Genomic DNA, 20,526 nt, shown 5'->3' with positions numbered 1-20,526 from the left:
CTACACCAAAAATGGTCCATATCAGTCCAAACAAATGTTCCTGGAAATGAGCACATTATATGAAGCACTCATATTTGCATAATTACAAATTCTTATTTTATATTGTGCTTTACAAAAATTTATTTCCAGGAATGGAGGGCATTTGTAGCGCTTAACACCTTAGTAGGTTGTTGTACACTTTTTATTTATAAAAGAGCGTGACAACATCTAGCTTTGTTCTGCTTGAGACAATGAGCAAATTAATTTGTTTTACAGGTCTGTTGTGATTTTCAAACATTACACACTACATTTAAACAGCCCCTCTAACCAAGCATGTATAAAACATATTAAATCTCTTATTATTATTCCAATCCTGTTCGTTAGCATTCAAGGGGCCCCTGTTAAAACTTGCAGAGGCCCCACAGTCAAAGGTCAGGCCCACCTCGTCACATGGGTTATGTAACTTTTTTTTATGAATTTGAGACCAATAGGCAATTAGTAAATTGTTCTATCTTCATCCTCAAATCAATATAAAAAAAAAAACAACTTGATTTTTAACAATCAAATATTCAGACTGTACAAGGATAGCTTTCTACAGATCATGATGTGCAAATAATGTATGTATAGGCCAAGATTTATTATTATTATTCTTGTTTTATTTATTTATGGATCACAATCATCATATTCCTTAATACCAGTATCTCAAAATAACAATATGAAGGGAAATATGTAAAATGTAAAACTTTCAACTTTACATTGTGTAAAGGCACAATGATAATAATAATGATAATAATACAAATGTTCTGCAACATAACAATTTTTATTTGAGCTTTCAAAGTAATTCTTTTAAATATCAAAACAGGATAAAGTAAATATGAAATGAAAAACTCAATAAACGTAGGCTACGTAGTCTAAACAACGAATGACTATACCCAACACATTGTTTAAGATGACATTAGTAGCCTAACCTTAAAAAAAAAAAAGTCGGTATATGTAACTGTGACGCTTTTAAAGTAATTATATGAACTATGAGTTATTTGACTTGAACACAGGAAGCAGCTTGGCTAAAAAAAAAACAAGAAGATGTGAATCAGTACCGCCATTTTCTGTACAACGGTGGTTCATACAGCCAAGAACATAAACATCGACTAAACTTTAATACAATATATCCTTAAAAAAAAACAACAAGAGTGAAGATTAAGTAGGTTTTCAACAAATTACTTAACTTATTTGAGAACACGAAACAAAACTGCTTAAACACGAAACTTCTATGAAAGTTTCTGAAAGCAAATTATTAAGAAAAATGGCGATAGCTGCACAGAATGTTCCATACATCCACTCATCAGTGAATATAATCTAAACAGTACAAAATCTGAAACGGTACATAAAATACGTTTTAACTTAACGTTATAACGTGATTAAATACACTGTTCCTCGACGAAAGCGAAGCTAACATCAATTCTTGCTCTTAGCCTTTTGTTTGTATATAATATATATGCTACGTTTTAAACGTATTTATGTTATCGTTTGGATCACTAATTCGACTTAAAACGGCAAATTACCCTAATACTTTAAAGGAAAGCCCGTAGATTTCCATCGTTAAACACTCAATCCGCGTACTATATAAACAATGTTTTCCTATAGAAAACGTCTCTCCTGACGGGTGGAGCAACGGTCGCATTCCTGTTCAATAACATGCATTTCAAAACAAACTCACAAACATACAGCACGAATGTAAAGGTTTAGTTATTTTCAAAAGCATTTATTATCACAATCTATATAAAAGTGTACTATAAGAAATAGACGTTGTAAAAGGGGTGCAATTATGAAAATGAGCTTCCGATCTGACCAAAGAATGAGGGGAGAAAATCCCCCACACAAAAGGACTGGGTAACGTTAAGGCAACGCATAAACTAAGAATTTCCGCCACGTCTCCTAAAATATACCAACCAAGTTTTCAGAATCATACAATTTTCTATATACAACACATTCATGCGAACTGCCTCGAAATACCTCATGAAAAGTCCTCCTCCACATATTCTTTTCTTTGTATGCCTTTATCTTTTAAATCTGAAACGAAAAGAAAATGTATAGTGCATAATGTGTTCCGGTTTCTAGTTATGAGACTGGATGAAGTAATTCCACCTCATAGTAGACTTTTCGCGCCTGGATTTGTACCGAAGAGCAGTGGATGAAAACTGAAAACCAATGAATGAACAGTCGGCGCAGCAGACAGAGAGAGTAGTAAAGCAGAAATGAGCTGCGTTTTCATTGGTCTCCTGTTCGACCAATAGGAGCGTTTCATGTGCGTGCCATTCTACAGTAGTATTTCAGTTGTGCAAGCCATACTACTGGCATCCAGGCCCACATTGAGAAGTCAGCTGTTGTTACTTCTTACATTTTTATGGGCCATTTCAAAGTGCACATCTATGGCATTAAAAGAACCAAGTTTTATTTAATTATGAGAAAACCAAAATAATAATAATCCTCTTCGTATGATTTTAAGTTTTAACATGACTATACTGCTGCTATAGAACAATTAAACCATGATGTATGACATGTTTACGAAAATTCTGCAATTATGTTTGTGTCTCAAGTTAAAAAAGATAAATAAATATTGGTAAGACATAATCTTAAAAGTAAACTATCGAGAAAAATAAAATCGCCACATTGCCAAAAATGTGTCGCTTGGCCCAGGATATAAAAAATAGGCTAAGGAAGGATACATGAAAAATAGTAATTAGTGTTAATAAAATCATTTGGAAAAAAAATTCATCTGATTACACTGAAGCTGCTGGACAGTCCAATTTAATTATTATAAGCATACTTTACCCTAATATGCGCGACTATCTTATGGTTATTTGTTTAAAACGTATCAAATATTCTGATGTGTGTATCTTGTGTGACGTTTGGTAAAACCAAAAATGAAAATATTTCTAGGTATATTCCTCATTTAATGTAAACGGCAGGTAATTATCTAAATCCCCTTGAATTAAAGCGCGAGGGAGCGCCTTCCTGAATCTCGTAAACGTAAAAGAAAAAAAAATCTTGACGTGGCCGTCTTATATAGAATAACCCGCTTCTTTTTTACATTTAGAACGATAGCCTACTTTAGGCGCTACATAATATCGCAGCACCCGCACAAATTGAATACATCCTAATTATCAGAAATCTGTCGAACGTACGTGTCATATCCTAGACTTGCGGTGCATTATTATCTTGAATATTTACCAAAAACTTTTTCTTTTTGTGTGTGTGTGTGTGTGTAGCCTACAGAATTTTTTAAGGAATCCAACTGGATGTGTGTGCGTGACAGAAAGAGAGGGGGAGAGAAAGAGACGCATGGGCGTGGGCCCTGTGTAGCCTAAATGTCTTCGCTTTACGTGGAAGGTCGAGCGATTTGCAGGCCGCACATCCAGATATTTATGCAACAACAGTCTTTTTCAGTGGAACCGTGACAGAAATGTAGCGAATTATCGGGGAAGAACTCTAAAGTATATTTTGCATGAACAAACACAGGCCTATGATCTCCTCCCCGCTGTGCCAGAAGGAGGCCCGCCTTAACCACTCGCCATCATGACTTTTCCTATGTTCCGCATGGCCCTCCCCTTTCTTTAGGCACCGGAAGTGTTTAATTCGCTTTGTTCAATCTGGTCAGGTCACATTAGGCTACATTAGGCCACAATGGTCAAACACTGTATGTGCGGTTTATGAAGAAGATGTATTAGCGTAACAGAAGAAGTAGCATAATAACCTACCACACATGTAGCTGTGTTGATAATAGTTAAGCGTGAAGGACTTGTAATGAAATAGCGGAGAGGCATAATTTAAACCATGCCCCTTGATTGATTGCATGTTGTCTCAGTTTTATAGAGGTTTATTAATAGCAAGTCATATAATGTATAGAAAATAAAGTAGCCTAGATGCTGTATGAATGGCAGACCCTCCCCCTCGTCCCCTATATGGCATAAGCGCAGATAATAGTGTTGGCTTTAAACTCTGAGAGCAAGAGCGCGTGGAACGCCTCTTTACAACTCCAACAACAACCAATAAGAGCGCAGAATTGCATTAGTAGAGAGAAGTCCACCGAACGGAATATCATTGAATGTTACAACGAGTACAGCTAGCTTTGCAAATGCACGTAGAGCTCTCTCTCTCTCTCTCTCTCTCTCTCTCTCTCTCTCTCTCTCTCTCTCTCTCTCTCTCTCTCTCTCTCCCTCTCCCTCTCTCTGTCCCCACCCCAGTCATCCCTGTGCCATTTTCCCCCAATCCGACACTTAATTGAGCAACCGGGACACCTCACGTGCAGGACTGATTTGTAGTTTGAACACGTGGCTCATTGAAAAAGGCAGAACTTAGGGTTTTTTTGTTTTCCGTTTTCTTGATGTTATTGAGAGGCGGTGCCTACACAAATGCGCCTGACAATTTAGTCGCATCGCCAAAGAATAAAGAAACTTTCTCTGTTTTCCTCCAAGCCCTCGCCTCGTAGAGGTGACGAAATAAATAATTCAGCTCGTTTAAATCAAGAGGAAACGCGAGTGCGCGCAACCACGGCGGCGATCTCGTCCATCAAATATCTCAGTAGCTTGGAGTGATTGGGAGAACACTCCCAGACCCTCCGCTGAGCGACAGTGCGGTTCTCTCTCCAAACACTGCCCATCCGAGCGACGCGATAAAGGGCTGCCCCTCTGCAACACGGTCGCTCTTTTTTAGTATACAACAAAATGAATAAGCTTTATATTGGGAACGTGAGCGAGCAGGCGAGCGCGCTGGACTTGGAAAGTATCTTTGAGCAGTGGAAGATACCTTTCAGTGCACCCTTTCTCGTAAAAAGTGGCTACGCGTTTGTGGATTGCCCCGACGAAAAGGTAGCGATGAGGGCCATTGACACTCTTTCAGGTGAGACTTTCATCCAAATGTGATTTTGTCCACCCTTCAAATGAATTACAATGCCCACGCAACGGCCGCGTTTAACAATTAAATGCCTATGCAAAGCAGGGATGTGCTCGTAGATTGAGCAAGTGTTGAATATTCACTTTCAGTTTTTTTTTTAAACCACGGGGTTTAACTTACTCGTCGAGAACGCCAAGTCTCGCTATAGAACCAAAATAACTGAACGGCAAGTGTCCATCAAAGTTACAGCGTTGCTCGTCTACCCAGGGCGAAATTTGAAATGCTGTGTCCAAGTGGCGAGTGGCTGCTCATATTATTTAGGCTTTTTGAATTAAAATGTTTGGTTTGGCTTTTGAACGCCTCTCGTGGAGCACTTTCTGAGAGTGAACTGAAGTGTTTCTCAGAATTGGTCGTTTTCGAACTTTGCCATTGTAAAATTGTATCACTTTTGTCGCTGTAATTACCAGCTGCTCTAGAACACCAGGTGGTTGGGTTGCATTGGTGGCTTGTAGGCCTTTCGCCTACTCCCCTCGTCTCCAAAATATGGGTTGTTTATGTTTGGGATGAGTGTAAATTGTGTATAGGCTGCAATATTTGCTATAAAGGGAACGTATTTAAGTCAGTGGACATATTCGTGATTTTCTAAAATAAAGTCAGTGTTTCGCTGCTCGTGTCTGAGGCCTTAGCGCAAGCGTGGGGCAAATTTGCCTTCCATGTTTAACCTCTGGGAATTTTTATGTATGATCTATTTTTCTTTTGCTTTAATGTGTCGTGAAAATTTAGTACATGTCAGTGTGGTTTCTCGACACCTAACACAAATAGGATTTTTTTTTTTTGCACTTTCGTACATTAACATTTGACACAAAATAGACATTTTTGTTTGAAATAAGAATGTGTTTTATTAAAAGAAAATTAATATTTTTCAGGGAAAGTAGAACTCCACGGAAAAGTCTTAGAAGTGGAGCACTCTGTCCCTAAACGACAAAGGTAAGATTCATTTGTAAATTTCGCAATTTCATCCACGTTGAAATTGAATCCAAGTTTTTGTTTTGAATTAATACCTCTAAATTTCTGTCCACTGTAGCCCTGGTTTTAAATGGGGATTCTTGTTGTTTTTATTCTTTCAGATGACTTTGATTTGTTTTCGTTAATATCATATATCAAACTGTTATTTGCGAGCTAAATGCATTATTAGGGTGGTAACGGTGTTTCGTGCATCTGCATTATATGTAAATCTGCAGGTGTGTTTAGTAACAAAATAAGGTGTGGAAGCTACCTCCATCCCAGCTTGCGGAATGTAGGTTTTTGTAACAAATCAGAGGCCCTTGATGTGCTGAGTTCACATATTACTGGGCCTTTAAGGCCTTGACAAAATGTAGCTAGGGAACGTGGCACGTTGTGCAATGTGAGAACACAAACGCACATAAATGTGCATTAATGGAGACATGCTTGTAGTGGCGTCCATTTAAGAAGAAACTACTAGTATTCAGTCATGCCGCTCACTCAGTGCTTCCGCCCCCTCTTTCCCCTCCTCGCGCTGCTCAGGCACGAGATGGACTCCTCAGCTCGTGTGTGGACTGCAAGGGTCGAGGTCTAGACCCGGTGTAACCCACAAAGCACTGTATACTAACCGTGCACGAGTGGGTTTCCGTTTTATTTTAATCAAGTTGACGTAACGACACTTAAGATATAGCCTAGGCTAATGAATATTCGCTATATTTTCAAATTTCGTCCGCCTTACGTAGGCTACACAATTACTTGGCGGCGTAGGCTACTTTTTTTTTTTTTTAATTATTATCATTTTAAATAATAACTACCGGGTAGTGTTTTTAATTTGAATTCCTCAGGCAGAAATCAACGCAGTTTCCAGAGATTTTATTGCGATCTAGCCCACATTTATATTTGTTTAATTAAAGACGCTGCACGTTTAAAATGTTAAATTCAAATACATGCTACGTCGTGTTTACTTTTTATTTAGATTTTTTTTCCTCGCAGGCCTACAGGTTATAAACATGTTAAGTTATTTATTTTAAAATTTTAAGGTGGGACAGCTGATGTTGACATGCAAGCCGTTTGCTTGCCATTTAATTTTTATCCACTAACCATGTGTCAGACTATGGTTCAATATGCTGAGTTTTTTGTGTAGATTATAGAAAAACTAGAATTTAAGTGTGTAATGCTCATTGTGTGTGTGCTGCACATGTGCTATATTTGCTGAATAGGACCAGGTCAGAGGTTGTGTATGTAAAGTTGGTTTGAACAGCGAACCAATGAGAGTTAAGTATAGTGAAATGCATGATGGGAGTGATCTTGCATTCTATCATGTGAGTCTCGGCTTAGGCCCTGCCCACCTTTACGTACACACACACACACACACACACAACATAAAATTTAGGAAATGTTTGGCCCCTTAGCTCTCATATCAGTGTGTGTATCAAGGAGCTTTAGTTTGGTCAGGGTGGCAATGTGTGTACACTGTACAAGGCTGTATGTACACAAGACTTCATAATTATTTATATGTAAATATTCACTTTTACATTTAGGCTGGATTTTTTTTTCTCCCCCTTTTAATGTAGAATTGTAATTTTGTAGCATAGTTAAAATGTTTCATACATGACATGATGATTGTGACACGTTCTTTAACCAGTCTTGTGTGTACAACATGAGCTGAGTGGGGTCTGGATGGACAACACTTTGGCCTTTTAAAAGTTTAGTTTCATATGCCATCTTTTATTTTGTAGCTTCCTCTTGATTACTAGCATAGCTGTTTTCACTCAGAGCTTGCGCTGTGTGTGTGTGTGTGTGTGTGTGTGTGTGTGAGCATGCACATGTGTGTGTGTGGCTTGAAGGGGGGCCCCAACTGGAAAAGAGTGGGTGAAAAGTAAGCTAGCACAGATACTCTGTGTGAATTTTTTGAACCTTTGTGGAGTTTTACTTTTTTTTTAATGTATACGTTTCATTTAATAAATATTACAGTGCTGATAAATGTGCTATATACTTAATAACTATAATTGTTATAGAAAAAGCTATAAATAAGTAACAAGTTGGGAAGAAAATAAAGCTAGATATTTGGCTTTCTTTTTACTTTGGTTCAAAAAATTGCTAATGTAACGAACAAAACAAAAATACTAGTGTCAGTATATTATAGTGTCCCATACAGCATAAAACGTTCTTATTTAATGTGTGTAATATGGTTGAAAACCCTTCCCTACTTTGGTATTTTAAGTCGCAATGTAGCTGCTTATTTTATTTAATGTATTTGGTAGTCATTTTATTTTCTACTTGATGTTATTTTGTTAAACTTATTCATTGATGTCATTAGTTGAAATATTCTCTTTTTTCCCTAAATATTGAAGTGTCTTGATTAAGACAGAATTTTTGGTTCTTGTGATGGAGTCATGGGCTTGTGAACGATATGCAGCCATGTTTCCTGGTTCCTCCAGGAGTTTTTTTGTGTTGGGACATCTACCCCAATCCCCCTATTGTGCTATGTATGTTCTTAAACATGTACACAGAGACAGTTGTTGCCGTTGGATTTTGAAGTAAATGAAGATGCCCTCTACTTCCTTTACGTCACAACCAAACCCCCTCCCCTTTTTTCCTTTCTTGTCTGTAGGCTAACATGTTACCATGGTAACCAGACTCCACCCCCTGGGGTAGAGAGTTTGTTACCCTGAAATGGGGCACTAACCCCCCCAACAACACACACACACACACTCCCCTCTTGCTCCTATAGCTTAATCTGCTGTAGGAGAACATACCATAATGGATTCCCACTGGAATGCAGACCTGGACTGGAAAAACACGCCAATCCCACCAAATTCCTGAAAAGAAAAGGGAAGTGTTTAATTCGTATGTCAAACTTGGAATGTCATATGGCTGTACTTTCCGCTAAAGTTAGTTTTAAGTGAACGTAAAGGCTTACGAAATGGCATTTGGTTATTTTTCTTTTCTGCTTTTTAAATTTTTTTTTTTATTATTTCACTCACCCCAGTAAATGCTATACAATTGGCCTTGCCCCCACCCCCCTGCGTATGTCTCTGTTCATTCAGTTGAGTGCTATTGTTTTCTTTTTATTCCTTTTAAATAGATTTAATTTTGGTATGATTGTATGAACTAAGTTTTTTAGATTAAAATATTGAATGGGTGTATTGCTGTTTTAGGTTATGTAATTCTGTCAGAGCTTACAGCCACAGTGAATTTTTAGTGAAGCATGGACGGCCTCTCTTGTTCTGTAGTATCACTCTCAACCCATAACATTAAGCTCAAAACAATTCATCAAACTGTTTTCTCTATAGGAGCTTTTCCCTGTTAGATGTTAGCATAAGCCCTGAACTACCTGTGGTATTTTTGCCTCACTGCTTAAAAAAATCAAATTTGGATTGCGCTGCCTTGGAATTTTTTTTTTACACCACACACACGCTGGGGAAAACATGTCCTGGAATCACACAGATGTTTAATGCAAGTTATGATGCATTTTGATAATTCCTGAAATGACTCCCAGTGATTGTTTCCCTCTTGACATATTGAGCATAATACACTCTTCATGAGTGCAAATGTCCCTTACAGCATGCACAACTTCATCGCTAAGCCTCACTCTATTTAGCGTTACAAAGCTAGGATAAACAGTCTAGTTTTTTTTTTTAACATGCTTTAAATTTAAGAGTTAATGTGTCAGCGAGTATTGGCAAAACAACTAATTAAAAGGTCCAAAATTGTTGGAGTTAATGGTGGCAGTGTATGTTTAAATATTATATCCAAGCTTGTTCCAATTTGCAAAGGCATTATGGTATAAGCTTTTTTTAAGAAGATAGATAGATGGATGGATGGATGGATGGATGGATGGATGGATGGATAGATGGATGGATAGATGAATATATGGATGGATGGATAGATGGATGGATGAATATATGGATGGATGGATAGATAGATAGATGGATAGATAGATGAATATATGGATAGATAGATGGATGGATGGATAGATAGATGGATGAATAGATAGATGGATGGATAGATAGTACTTTATTGTCAGTGTACACGGAAATTTGTCTTGCAATACAAGCTCCAACAATTAGAACACAAACAAGCTAAAAACAGAAACATGAAGTCATCAATAAAAAGTATAAAAGGGTACTTAAATAGTTTCTACAAAATCCTGAATCAGAAATAAATTTATTTAGATGTAATGTATTGCTGTTACTATTTGTTACTGTACAATCTACATAACAGGAAATGGAGAAAATATGCAAAATTTTAGTTTTTGTTTGTGAATAATCAGTCAGATTGAAATTTGCTCAAAATTCTGAACTTTTTTTGCAGCAAAGATATTGCTTTTAAAACAAGATCGTCCATCTGTTTTTTTTTTTCACTGTACACAAGTAATTGGAGCACAGTACTCTAAATAAATAGTCCAGCTCAACCATTGGTGTTATAAAGCCATCAGAACTGTTGATGCACACCGTTTGCTTTAAGCACCTACACGCATTGTCATTGATTACTCCATTATGGTGGGTCGGTTTCTAGGGCTGTCAACTTTAGTCGTTTAGTCGACTAATCGGTCGATGCCGTCGTGGTCGACTGACATTCTTATTGGTCGACCAGTTGCATTTTTTTTTTTTTTTTACCAATAGAAGGAATTTTTCAATGACTTACTCCTTGATATTTATTCATTTATAATCAGTTATTTATTACTGTATTCTAAATATAATTAGCCTATGTTTTGTCCCCAACTTTAAAATGCTTTAATTTAGGCTATTTTTGTAACTGCGCCACAGTTTAGCGCACACACATAATACACTCGGGAACCGCACCTGTGGCTGGCTGTGCTGCTGCTCGCGCTCGGTAAGGGATGCTGTATTCATTCAGTTAGAACGCTGCTTGTTTTGGCTTTAGTCGACAAAATGTCCAGGAAATATAAATCTTTTGTCTGGCTGCATTTTAAAACAAAGACGACAAGACTGTGGAGGGAGGCGATCGCGTTGCCATTATGAGCGCGCAAGTCGCGCGCCTACATTTAAAATCGAACTTGAGCGCGCAAAAGACGTGAGCAGCCTTTTAACGGCTATATCATGCTGACTCAATAGATTGTGTTTTCTTAATGTTTTCGTTTTTATTTGTACACTTGACGCATTTGAAAATAGCCTAAATAATGCAACAAAACGAAAATAAACCTATACGCGGTACAGCCTATTATAGGATTGTTTTTAAGTTATTTGGGTTTTTTTGAGTGTTGTTTAAAACGCCTTGATCGTCAGGACTAAAGTTAACCCATAGCTTTGAAAGTAAAGAAGAATATAAAGCCTGTATAAACGAGAGCTTTTGTTGGGATTTTTCATTATGTGGCAGATAGCAGTTATATTTTTTTGCAGCGTGTGGTGTGGTCAGGTGCGCGATTGGGACTGTACTATAGACCTAGGACAGAGCTCTTCACTTTTTGCAGTTAAAAAATCACTTAATTTTCAAATAATTATATTATTATTATAGTTTTATTTATTTGTGATGTTTTTTCGTTGTTGTTTTATAAATGCTCAATGACAATTGTTTAAAAAATGTTTAATCAAAATATCACGGTTTTTTTTTTTTTGTTTTTTTTTTAGTCGACTAATCGTCGAGCAGGACTCGACTTTGGTCGACTAAGGATTTCTTTGGTTGAATACAGCCCTATCGGTTTCTTGTCAGTGTCCTGTAAGTCCCCTATTATTACCTACCATTTAGGCCCCAGTCTATGTACATGTGTAAAATGTGTGTGTGTGTGTGAGAGAGGGAATGTGTCTACCTGCTCAGGTAGAGGCATGTTTGTTCCCATGTCCTCTGTACATTCTGTTCTTGTTAATGTTAGTGTGTAAATACGAAAGTATACAGACCGTGAACTTTGGAACTGTGTAAACTCAAGTGGCCAGTTATAGATCTTTCACAATCGCTACACCAAAACGTACACATTATTGAAACCAATATTAAAATAAAAGTACTGGCCTTTAAAATCTATACCACCATTAAAATTGATTTTACAGTGCCGACTGACACATTTACTGGCTCTGTATAAGTCTGAGAAATGCTGTCATTTCGAAATGAATCTTAAGAAAAAGTGTAGGCCATCAATATCTTTGTGCAGTTTATTTTTGGATTGTAGCTAAGTTGTCTTGTTACTTGTACTCACAGTAATGTAAACATTAAATACCCTGTCAGGGTTCTTGACTACTACAGGTGATCCCTTTTGTCTTCCTCAAAAGCTAACGGACGCGTTCTTGACAAAATAGTTGATTCATAATTTTTTTGTAGTTTGTATTGGATTTGTTTGTAGTCTCTGACCAGTTGGTATTGTAGACAGTGTGGTGTTATGAATTTCTTAAACAAAAAACGAACAAACAAAAAAAAAAAACCCTGCAGAGTTTAGCTCAAACACCTGCGATCTCTTTAACTCCCCCCCCCCCCCCTCTAGTGATCATGAAAACCATGATTGGCTTTTTGAGGTGTATTTAGTCAGGGTTGGAACTAAATTCTTCAGGCCAAGATTTGGGGAACCCTGATCTCTGGGATAATGAATCAAGCTTGTCCATTATATTAAACAACCTTTAAGTTCACCCTACATTATCAAATTATCTACATGTCAGCGTTTGTGAAACCAAGGCATGTGGCAATATGCCAAACATCTCAGACATAATTACATCTTGTATAGTCAAGTTTTAACTGACTGCTAGATATGGAAAATCAATTGCTTTTACAAGTGAAGTCTAATTAAAGTACATCTGGCTCTGGTCATGTACGTGTTAAATAACTAGTATTCTCTTGACTGGGGGTGTTTAAATCGAGATGCATGAGTCAGCAAGGTGTTCAGCCGATTCCATATAATGGGGTTGGTGTGCTTTTCTACCCATTCGAACAGGTTTACTGTCCCCTTTCTGGGGCTGTAATGTACGTGCAAACCAACTGATATGCACACTATTAAGAAGTAGTTGGACTTTCTCCATTTTCTACCCTGCTACTAGCTGATTACCTTCTTCACGTAGTTTCGTGAGAATGATGGGCAACCTTTCTTTATCAATGATCTTGATTTACAAACCCCATTTCAGACACTGTGGAGACTGGTTTATGTTAGATATCTTTGTTTCCTAATACAACAAATCCCAGGTTGTATTTGTTCCAGTTGATGAACTCCAGTACGTCTTTTTGCTATCCTGTTATCAATGGCTCACAAAATCACTTGCTTGCTTCCCTCTTATCCGATGAGTTACTTATGTTTGCTAATATTAGCCCTAACTGCTTCCATAATCTGCAGTTACTTGTAGCATATAGTTAGATAATTTCTCTGCGTTATGAAGGAACAGCTACTGCATGTTTGCAATACATTGGTGTTTGCAGGTCTACATATTGAAACTGAGGTCTTTAGAATTACTAAAACTCCATCTATGGGAGATTATGTAGTTTAATAAACCTATTTTTTGAACACACTCTAGCTTTAATTTTCTTTAGTGGAAACCAAAGTGGGAAGTGACAAGTATCAACTAAGAGATGGAAAATGTGTAGAAATTGACAATTACTACATTGATTTGTAGGGAATAAAAGCCTGTTTTAGAGTGCAAGTTTTTTTTAATTAGTTTTATTTGTATTGTATTACAATGTCCCCCTCTTTTTTTTCTTTTTTTTTGCAGGAGCTGCAAGCTGCAGATCAGGAATATCCCTCCTCACATGCAGTGGGAGGTAAGTGAACCCCCTCCCCCCCAGATTATTATTATTATTATTTTTTTCCCTCTTGAGGTGAAGGTGCTTGTATGAGGTGAGATGTTGAAGCCATACTGTGACTTGCTGGCTCACCACCACACCTCAGCAGTACTAGTATTTAATCCACCTGCCCTCCTGAGTAATCTCCTAGAATTTGACATTTTGGACCTTGTGTTTAAGTAATTATCCCTCTTATTTATCCTTCATATTTATCGGTTGTTTCAAACAGCTTTCTTGGTTAGTAGCCTGTTGTGTGTTCGTTTTAGAGGGGTGTGTGTGTGTGAGGTTTGAGCTTTGGGAAGCCTCATGTGATTTTAGCAGAGTTAAAAAAATGACTTTGATTTGGATCTAAAATACTTAGCATTACAATTTTCCTGATTTGTGCCGTTATCTCACAAGATGGATGGCTATTATATTTTCTTAATTATAGTGTTGGTGCCAGTCTAGAACAGATCTTGTAAAAGCATATGATGATCAGTAAAAAAAAAAGAAAAAAAATCCCCTTTACACCTAGTAACCGTTATTCTTGTCTTTCACTTATCAGGTCAAACTATCTGTAGAAGTGATTGCGTGTGCGGCTCAGTACACTGCTCTTTGCCCTCCTGCTTCTCATCTGAGCTTGAGACAAGATCTCACTGACCCTTTGAAACCGTGCATGACATGCTCGTTTTGTGTATCCCTCTTTCTCGGTCCATTCTTGCACGTTTATTCGGCTGCATGTGAATGTAGCCTTACAGAAGTCTACAAAAGTGCTCTGATCACAGGAATCAGTTCAGATTTGAAACTGCGTTGTTTCCCCAGCTTTGGGGGGTACTGGGTAGGGGGCTTCTCAACTACTAGTTTCATTTAAATGTATTATTACAGTAGTAGGTCATTTCCTCTTTGATGTTGGATTAAATGTAATGATTTAAAGAAACATTGGAGTCGACAATAACTACAATTAAACTGGCGACTCGCTGTGATTTCCTTCATAGATTTAGTCAGCCACATGGGGAGTTTTCGGTGCGTGTGGTTTCTTTTTTCTACCAGCCAACTCAATATAAGCTTTAAAGAACTCCGGCGAACAATGAACCTTCGGTCTAATAAAACATCGGTACATAGTCAACCGTTCTCTGAGATTTGTTTTCATGATAATCGAATGTAAAGAGTTTTATCTCTAAAAACTGTTTAGCGTATAATGCTAGTACTGGGGGCATTGAGTAAGTAAAAAGAAATCGCTAGTTGATACCACTAACAAGGCTCAAAATAGCCCCACACTAACACAGAAACATAATAAGGCTCCATACATACAAAACGAAGCATTAAGAACTTTGTAAGTGTACAGACCGTTTAATAAGAAGATACTTTATGAAGACAGTTCACTTCGCGTATACAGACAGGAGCCATCTTAAAAAATAGTCTCGATAAGTCAAACCACGAACGTCGTGCTGAGTGATCTGAACTCTATGAAGTTCAGCGAACTTCTGAACTGTATGAACGGCGTTCGGGGATCGACTTATCGAGACTACTTTTTAAGATGGCTTCTGCCTGTATACGCGAAGTGAATATCTTCATAAAGTATCTTCTTACAAAACGAAGCATTGAGAACTTTGTAAGGGTACAGACCGTTTGTAAGGGTACAGACCGTTTAATATGTATGGAGCCTCATTATGTTGCTGTGTGAGTGTGGGGCTATTTTGAGCCTTGTTAGTGGTATAAACTAGCGATTTCTTTTTACTTACTCAATGCCCCCATTACTAGCATTATACGCTAAACAGTTTTTAGAGATAAAACTCTTTACATTTGATTATCATAAACAAAACTCAGAGAACGATTGACTAGGTACCGATGTTTTATTAGACCGAAGGTTCATTGTTCGCCGGAGTTCTCCTTTAATAGAGCTTATGTATGTATATGTTTGTGAGCGTAAAACCTGCTAATGGTTAATAATGGATATTATTATTATTGTATAAGTGTGAATCTTCACTTGCTTCCTTAACAAATTACGGTCTGGAGAATAACGATTAGCTTATAAAATGATTCTCGGCATTTCATAATTCAGCTCTTCCCAATTCTTAACTACATTAATAACTGTACTTTTTATTTTAATGGAAATAAGAACAAATATGCAAAAAAAAGAAGCAGTGGAGCTAAAACAATATAAATAAAAAGTTTATAAACAGTGCTTTACTTTTTTTCATGTACATCTATTTATCAGGAGTAAATAAGTCCGAAAGAAGCAAGTAAGACAGAAATTGAATAATCAAAAGTAAAAATTATTACTGGTAAAATTAGTAAATAAAGTCTACTGGGATTGTTGAAAAATAAAGTTGTGTAATTGAAATGATCATAAAAAATAGAGTTCGTACTCTAGGAAAAAGAAGCAGAGGTCCAGACTGAGCGAAAATATTACATTTGTCGGCAATATGAAGTTATTATATAATAACTTCTTAATCTATATTACATATAGATACAGATATAGTCAAGCCGAAATTATTCATACCCCTGGCAAATTCTGACTTAAAGTTACCTTTATTTAAACAGCAAGTTTTTTTTTCTTGATTAGAAATGACACTGGCGTCTCACAGAAGATAAGACTATGTACAAGAAAAGGCAACATAGTGGGAAAAAATATTACTCATCTTTAATTTACATTTGAATAAAAAGTGGCATACCTTGTGCAAACTGTCACAGTCTATAGGAAAATCCAAAGATCTATACCATTCCAAATAGTCCAAGCTTTTCTAAAGCATCCTAATTACCTTGATTCATTGGGAATAGTTGTTTTAATGAACTCAACAGGTGAAAAACAGAAGCTCTGTTGGTTTGTTGACAGTCATGGCTAAGACAAAGGAGCTCACTGAGGACCTGCGGATGCGTATTGTGGTTGCTCACAAGTCAGGATAAGACCATATCTAAATGTTTTGGAGTTCCCGTGGCTACAATGCAAAGTATTATTAAAAATTCAAGAAAAAAAAAACCAGGGGTTCGTGGTCTGAAGCCAAAAGTTACACCTGTGCTGGCCAGGAGGATAGTGAGCGAGCTAAAGAATCCAAGAATCATCACCAAGGCCATCCTTATGAATCTAGGCTCTGCTGGTGGCAACATCAAGGCAGACAGTCCAATGGACACTGCGCACCGCTGGGTTGAACGGATGCAGACCAAGGAGGACACCACGTCTCCACATAAGGCACACAAAAGCCTGCTTGGCCTTTGAAAATGCTCATCTGGACAAACCAGAAGTCGTCGTCTTTGTGGCCAAACAATTAAATTTTGGTTTCATCTGACCATAAAACAATGATGTAGCCTTCATTTGGTGTATAAAAGGAGAAGTCTTCAACCCTATGAACACCATCCCCACTGTCAAACACTGTGGTGGGAACCTAATGTTTTGGGGTTGTTTTTCAGCCGGTGGACCGGGGGAACCTAATCGCAGTAAACGGCACCATGAAAAAATTAGCAATGCATCAAAATGATCAACAACAACATCAGGCAGTCTGTAGGGAAACTTGGCCTCAGAGACCAGTGGACATTTCAGCACGACAGTGACCCAAAACAGACAGCAAAAGTGGTGAAGAAATAGTTAGCAGACAAAAACATTAACATTTTGCAGTGGCCCAACCAGAGTCCTGACCAATCCCATTGAGAACCTGTGGAGGGAGTAAAGCCAATTGTTCAGATGTAAATAAAAGTTGAGTAATTTTTTCCACAATGATGCCTCTTGTACATCGTCTTATCTTCTGGTAGAAGCATGTGTCATTTCTAATCAAGAAAAAACTTGTTAGTTGAATAATACTCATTTCTAGTAGTAGCTAAGTCAGAATTTGCCAAGGGTTTGAATAATTTTGTGCTTGTATATAATTATTATATTGGCCAAAAAGATTACAGCTTGTAAATATAAATCTATTAGATCTTTATCTATCTTGCACACTACTTGCAAAAAGTGCATATCAGTTGTAATTTTATATCTTCCAATATTTATACGAAGATATTTGGGTTCATTTTCACTACATAGAACTGCATGCCCTGATGGATCAAAGACCAATAACAGTGAATCTTCAGTAACAGTGATGGAGGATCAACAATATGGTATTGGTATTCATATTCCGAGATAAAAACATCTCAACGCACACAATAGGTCATGTGACAAGAACCAACTGAAGCGCAACCGCCCTGGCGCTTTGGAAAATGGAGAATGCGGCGCGCCCAGCGCTTTCTACGCGTTTTTAGGCGCTATATGTGAATCCGGCCTTATACTTCTACTTCGAGCTTACGCCGTAGGCTGTGTGTAGCGCGCGCATACCCTTCGGCGTACCCTGACGCGTCAAATCTACGCATTAGAGCCAGACCGATATATCGGCAGGCCAATATTATCGGCCGATATTAGGCATTTTCCAAACTATCGGTATTGGCAGTTATAATGGCCGATAAATGAATATTTCAAAAATACAATAAAAACGGATGAAACACGCTTGAACCATGTCATGAGTGTTGGAGTTGTATAGTTTGTCCACCAGACGGCACTCTACACAGTCCCTGTTGGTAACACTCGTTGAGTTGGTCACGACTCGCGAGACGTACATTGCATGAATAACAATTAAAAGAACATCCCCATCAGTTCTCTTAACTCAAATAAGCATGACAAAACTTGTAGTAACTATCATGTCCAGTTTTGCTGCCATTAAATAAGCCGAGAGTAAAGCGGAATTAGCTAGATGTGGTTGCGTTACGTTTGTTACAGTGTTGTTGACTGTAGTTAACTTTTGACAATGTGACTGAAGTATTTCTTTAATAGCGCATGACAGTTATAGCAATGAGACGTATTATGGCTCATCAAAGACTAGCTAACCACAAAGCTAGCTAATGCCACTATCATCAGTCTGTTCTGTTGTGACAATAAAAGAAACAAGTTTCTTTTTTTAAAAATGCATTATCATATTATTTTAGTTAGTTAATAACTAATGTTAGAGAAATCTGGTAATGTTTTGTTGCACGTTTCTGAAAAAAAAAAACAAATAAAAATATCGGCCGATATATCGGATTATCGGAATATCGGATTTTAAAACCAAAAAAATATTTGTATCGGCTTTCAAAATCCTTTTATTGGTCGGGCTCTACTACGCATACCGCAAGTGCTGTGATTGGGCTGTTAGAACTGCTCCCCAGGTTTCACATGCTCCCTCTGCATGTGCACTTGCGAGTCAACACAGACAACGACGCAGAAGTATAAATGAAAACAACGCGTAGTCTATAGCGTAGAGGCTCCGCCGTAGGTCCGTCACATAAGTATAAATCAGCCTTTTGACTCCTGTTCCTTTGACTGGTGAGCATATTCTGTTGGTCTGTAATTTTGATGCTATCAGAAATCATTAGGTTGAAATGTTCAATATAGTATTTTAAATGGCATGGATTGTTTACCTTGTTTGTCATTAATAGCCCTGATGCTAACATGGCATTCATTTTAATAAACTAAAGATATTTAAATGGTTAGTCTTATGATTACAGCTCTGTTTTTATTTTTTTATTTTTTATTGTGGGGCAATAATGAAACAGTCCTTAAAAGCCTGATGTATCTTTCTTTAAAGGGGTGGTTTACTGCTTTTTTTTTTTCTTTACATAATTGTTTATTGGGTGCAATATAACATGTCTCTGTGGGTTTAAAAAAAAATTAAGCCTTATTTTGAATAAATTTCACCTTATTGTAAGCCGCTTTCTCTGTCATTTGAACGACCGGTTGACATCCTAAATCTATGAAACCACTCATTCAGAAACAGGCAATGGGCTCAGATTGGTTATTTTGGCCAGTGTGTTATAATTGGTTAAACTGCGTAGTGCACGTTGTCTGGAAACTTCACGCCCATTACCTTTACAGGTGAAAGTTGCATGTGCTCCGGTCAATGTAAATAATGGTGTCAATACTGCCATATCAGTTTGAGCCAGGGTTCAGACCTAGAAAGCGGCAATGAAGAGAGTCAAGCAGAACCTCACCAAACACGGCTCTTGCAAAACGTTTCTGAATGGACCCTTTTTTTTAAATTATTATTCTATTCTACTATTATTATTATTATAAGAATTTCAATACGCTGTTACTCGAATATGCTACTGCTGCTTGTTAGCTTTTGAGATACGGTTTTCTCCTGATTAAATAGGCTACATAATACATGCAGACAATACATAAAACCTAAACAAACCATACTGTACACTGATAACAGCAGCTGTAGTTTGCTGTTGCGATTACATATAATTTAAACTTTATACACGTTTGTCTTATATGCACAAAATAGCATCTAACTAACTGACTATAAACAAACAAACAGCATTGGTTTACGTTCTTGATCAAATTGAAAAATTATATCAAAGTACACATGGTACACTTTACATGATAGCCTACATTTACAAAATTAGTACATAATTACAAATTCAGGTCCAAAATGTTTGTATGCGTTTGACGCATGGAATAGCATAACTAAGTGGCTACTAGCCTAAAGCCAGCACTGCCATTTGTTTTTGTCCTTGATAAAACTAAAACGTTACATCTGAAATTGTGCATGCAAATACATTTAAAATGAAGTCTTACACGTTGTGGCCCAACAACTGCTGCCTCTGGTTTTAAAGTTGGAACTGCTTCATGCTTTAACAGTTTCTTGTTGAATCTGGCATTGAATTCGTGGAGATTCTGGAAGCTGTCTTTCGTAAATGCGCTGCACAGAGAGCTAAATTACTATGGTAATTTTCAGGAAAATTTAAAAACATAAATTTTCACCATTGTTGACAAACTACAGCGTCCGTAGGAAGCCCGAACACAGAAGACCTGACAGCTGGGTGAAAACGCACTTTCAACGGCGTGGCTACAGCACTTGCTCTTTGACAAATCCGCAGAAATAATGGCCATGCCCCCTTTTTTGCATATTCTGGAGGGAGGGTTGGTGTAAACATGTGGGTTAGTTGTGTGTAAAA

General features: G+C 37.4%; 1 protein-coding gene across 4 annotated transcripts in view; it reads left to right on the top strand.

Annotated features, from left to right (window-relative positions):
- Positions 1–4,240: 4,240 nt before the first annotated feature.
- Positions 4,241–20,526, top strand: part of igf2bp3 (insulin-like growth factor 2 mRNA binding protein 3) — a 40,857-nt gene continuing 24,571 nt past the window's right edge. For 2 of the 4 annotated variants that reach the window (XM_039678976.2, XM_039678975.2), the window contains exons 1-3: positions 4,241–4,878; positions 5,799–5,859; positions 13,521–13,569. In XM_039678976.2, coding sequence (XP_039534910.1) covers positions 4,704–4,878; positions 5,799–5,859; positions 13,521–13,569 — 285 coding nt within the window. In that variant the 5' untranslated portion in view covers positions 4,241–4,703. The remainder of the gene's footprint in view (positions 4,879–5,798; positions 5,860–13,520; positions 13,570–20,526) is intronic. The other 2 variants (XM_039678978.2, XM_039678979.2) reach the window with 2 other exon arrangements.

Source organism: Pimephales promelas, chromosome 18 (assembly GCF_988280905.1).
Source record: "Pimephales promelas chromosome 18, fPimPro1.hap1.1, whole genome shotgun sequence".
Lineage (NCBI taxonomy): Eukaryota > Metazoa > Chordata > Actinopteri > Cypriniformes > Leuciscidae > Pimephales > Pimephales promelas.
Note: the sequence above shows the minus strand (reverse complement) of the source record. Positions and strands in the feature narration are given on the sequence as shown.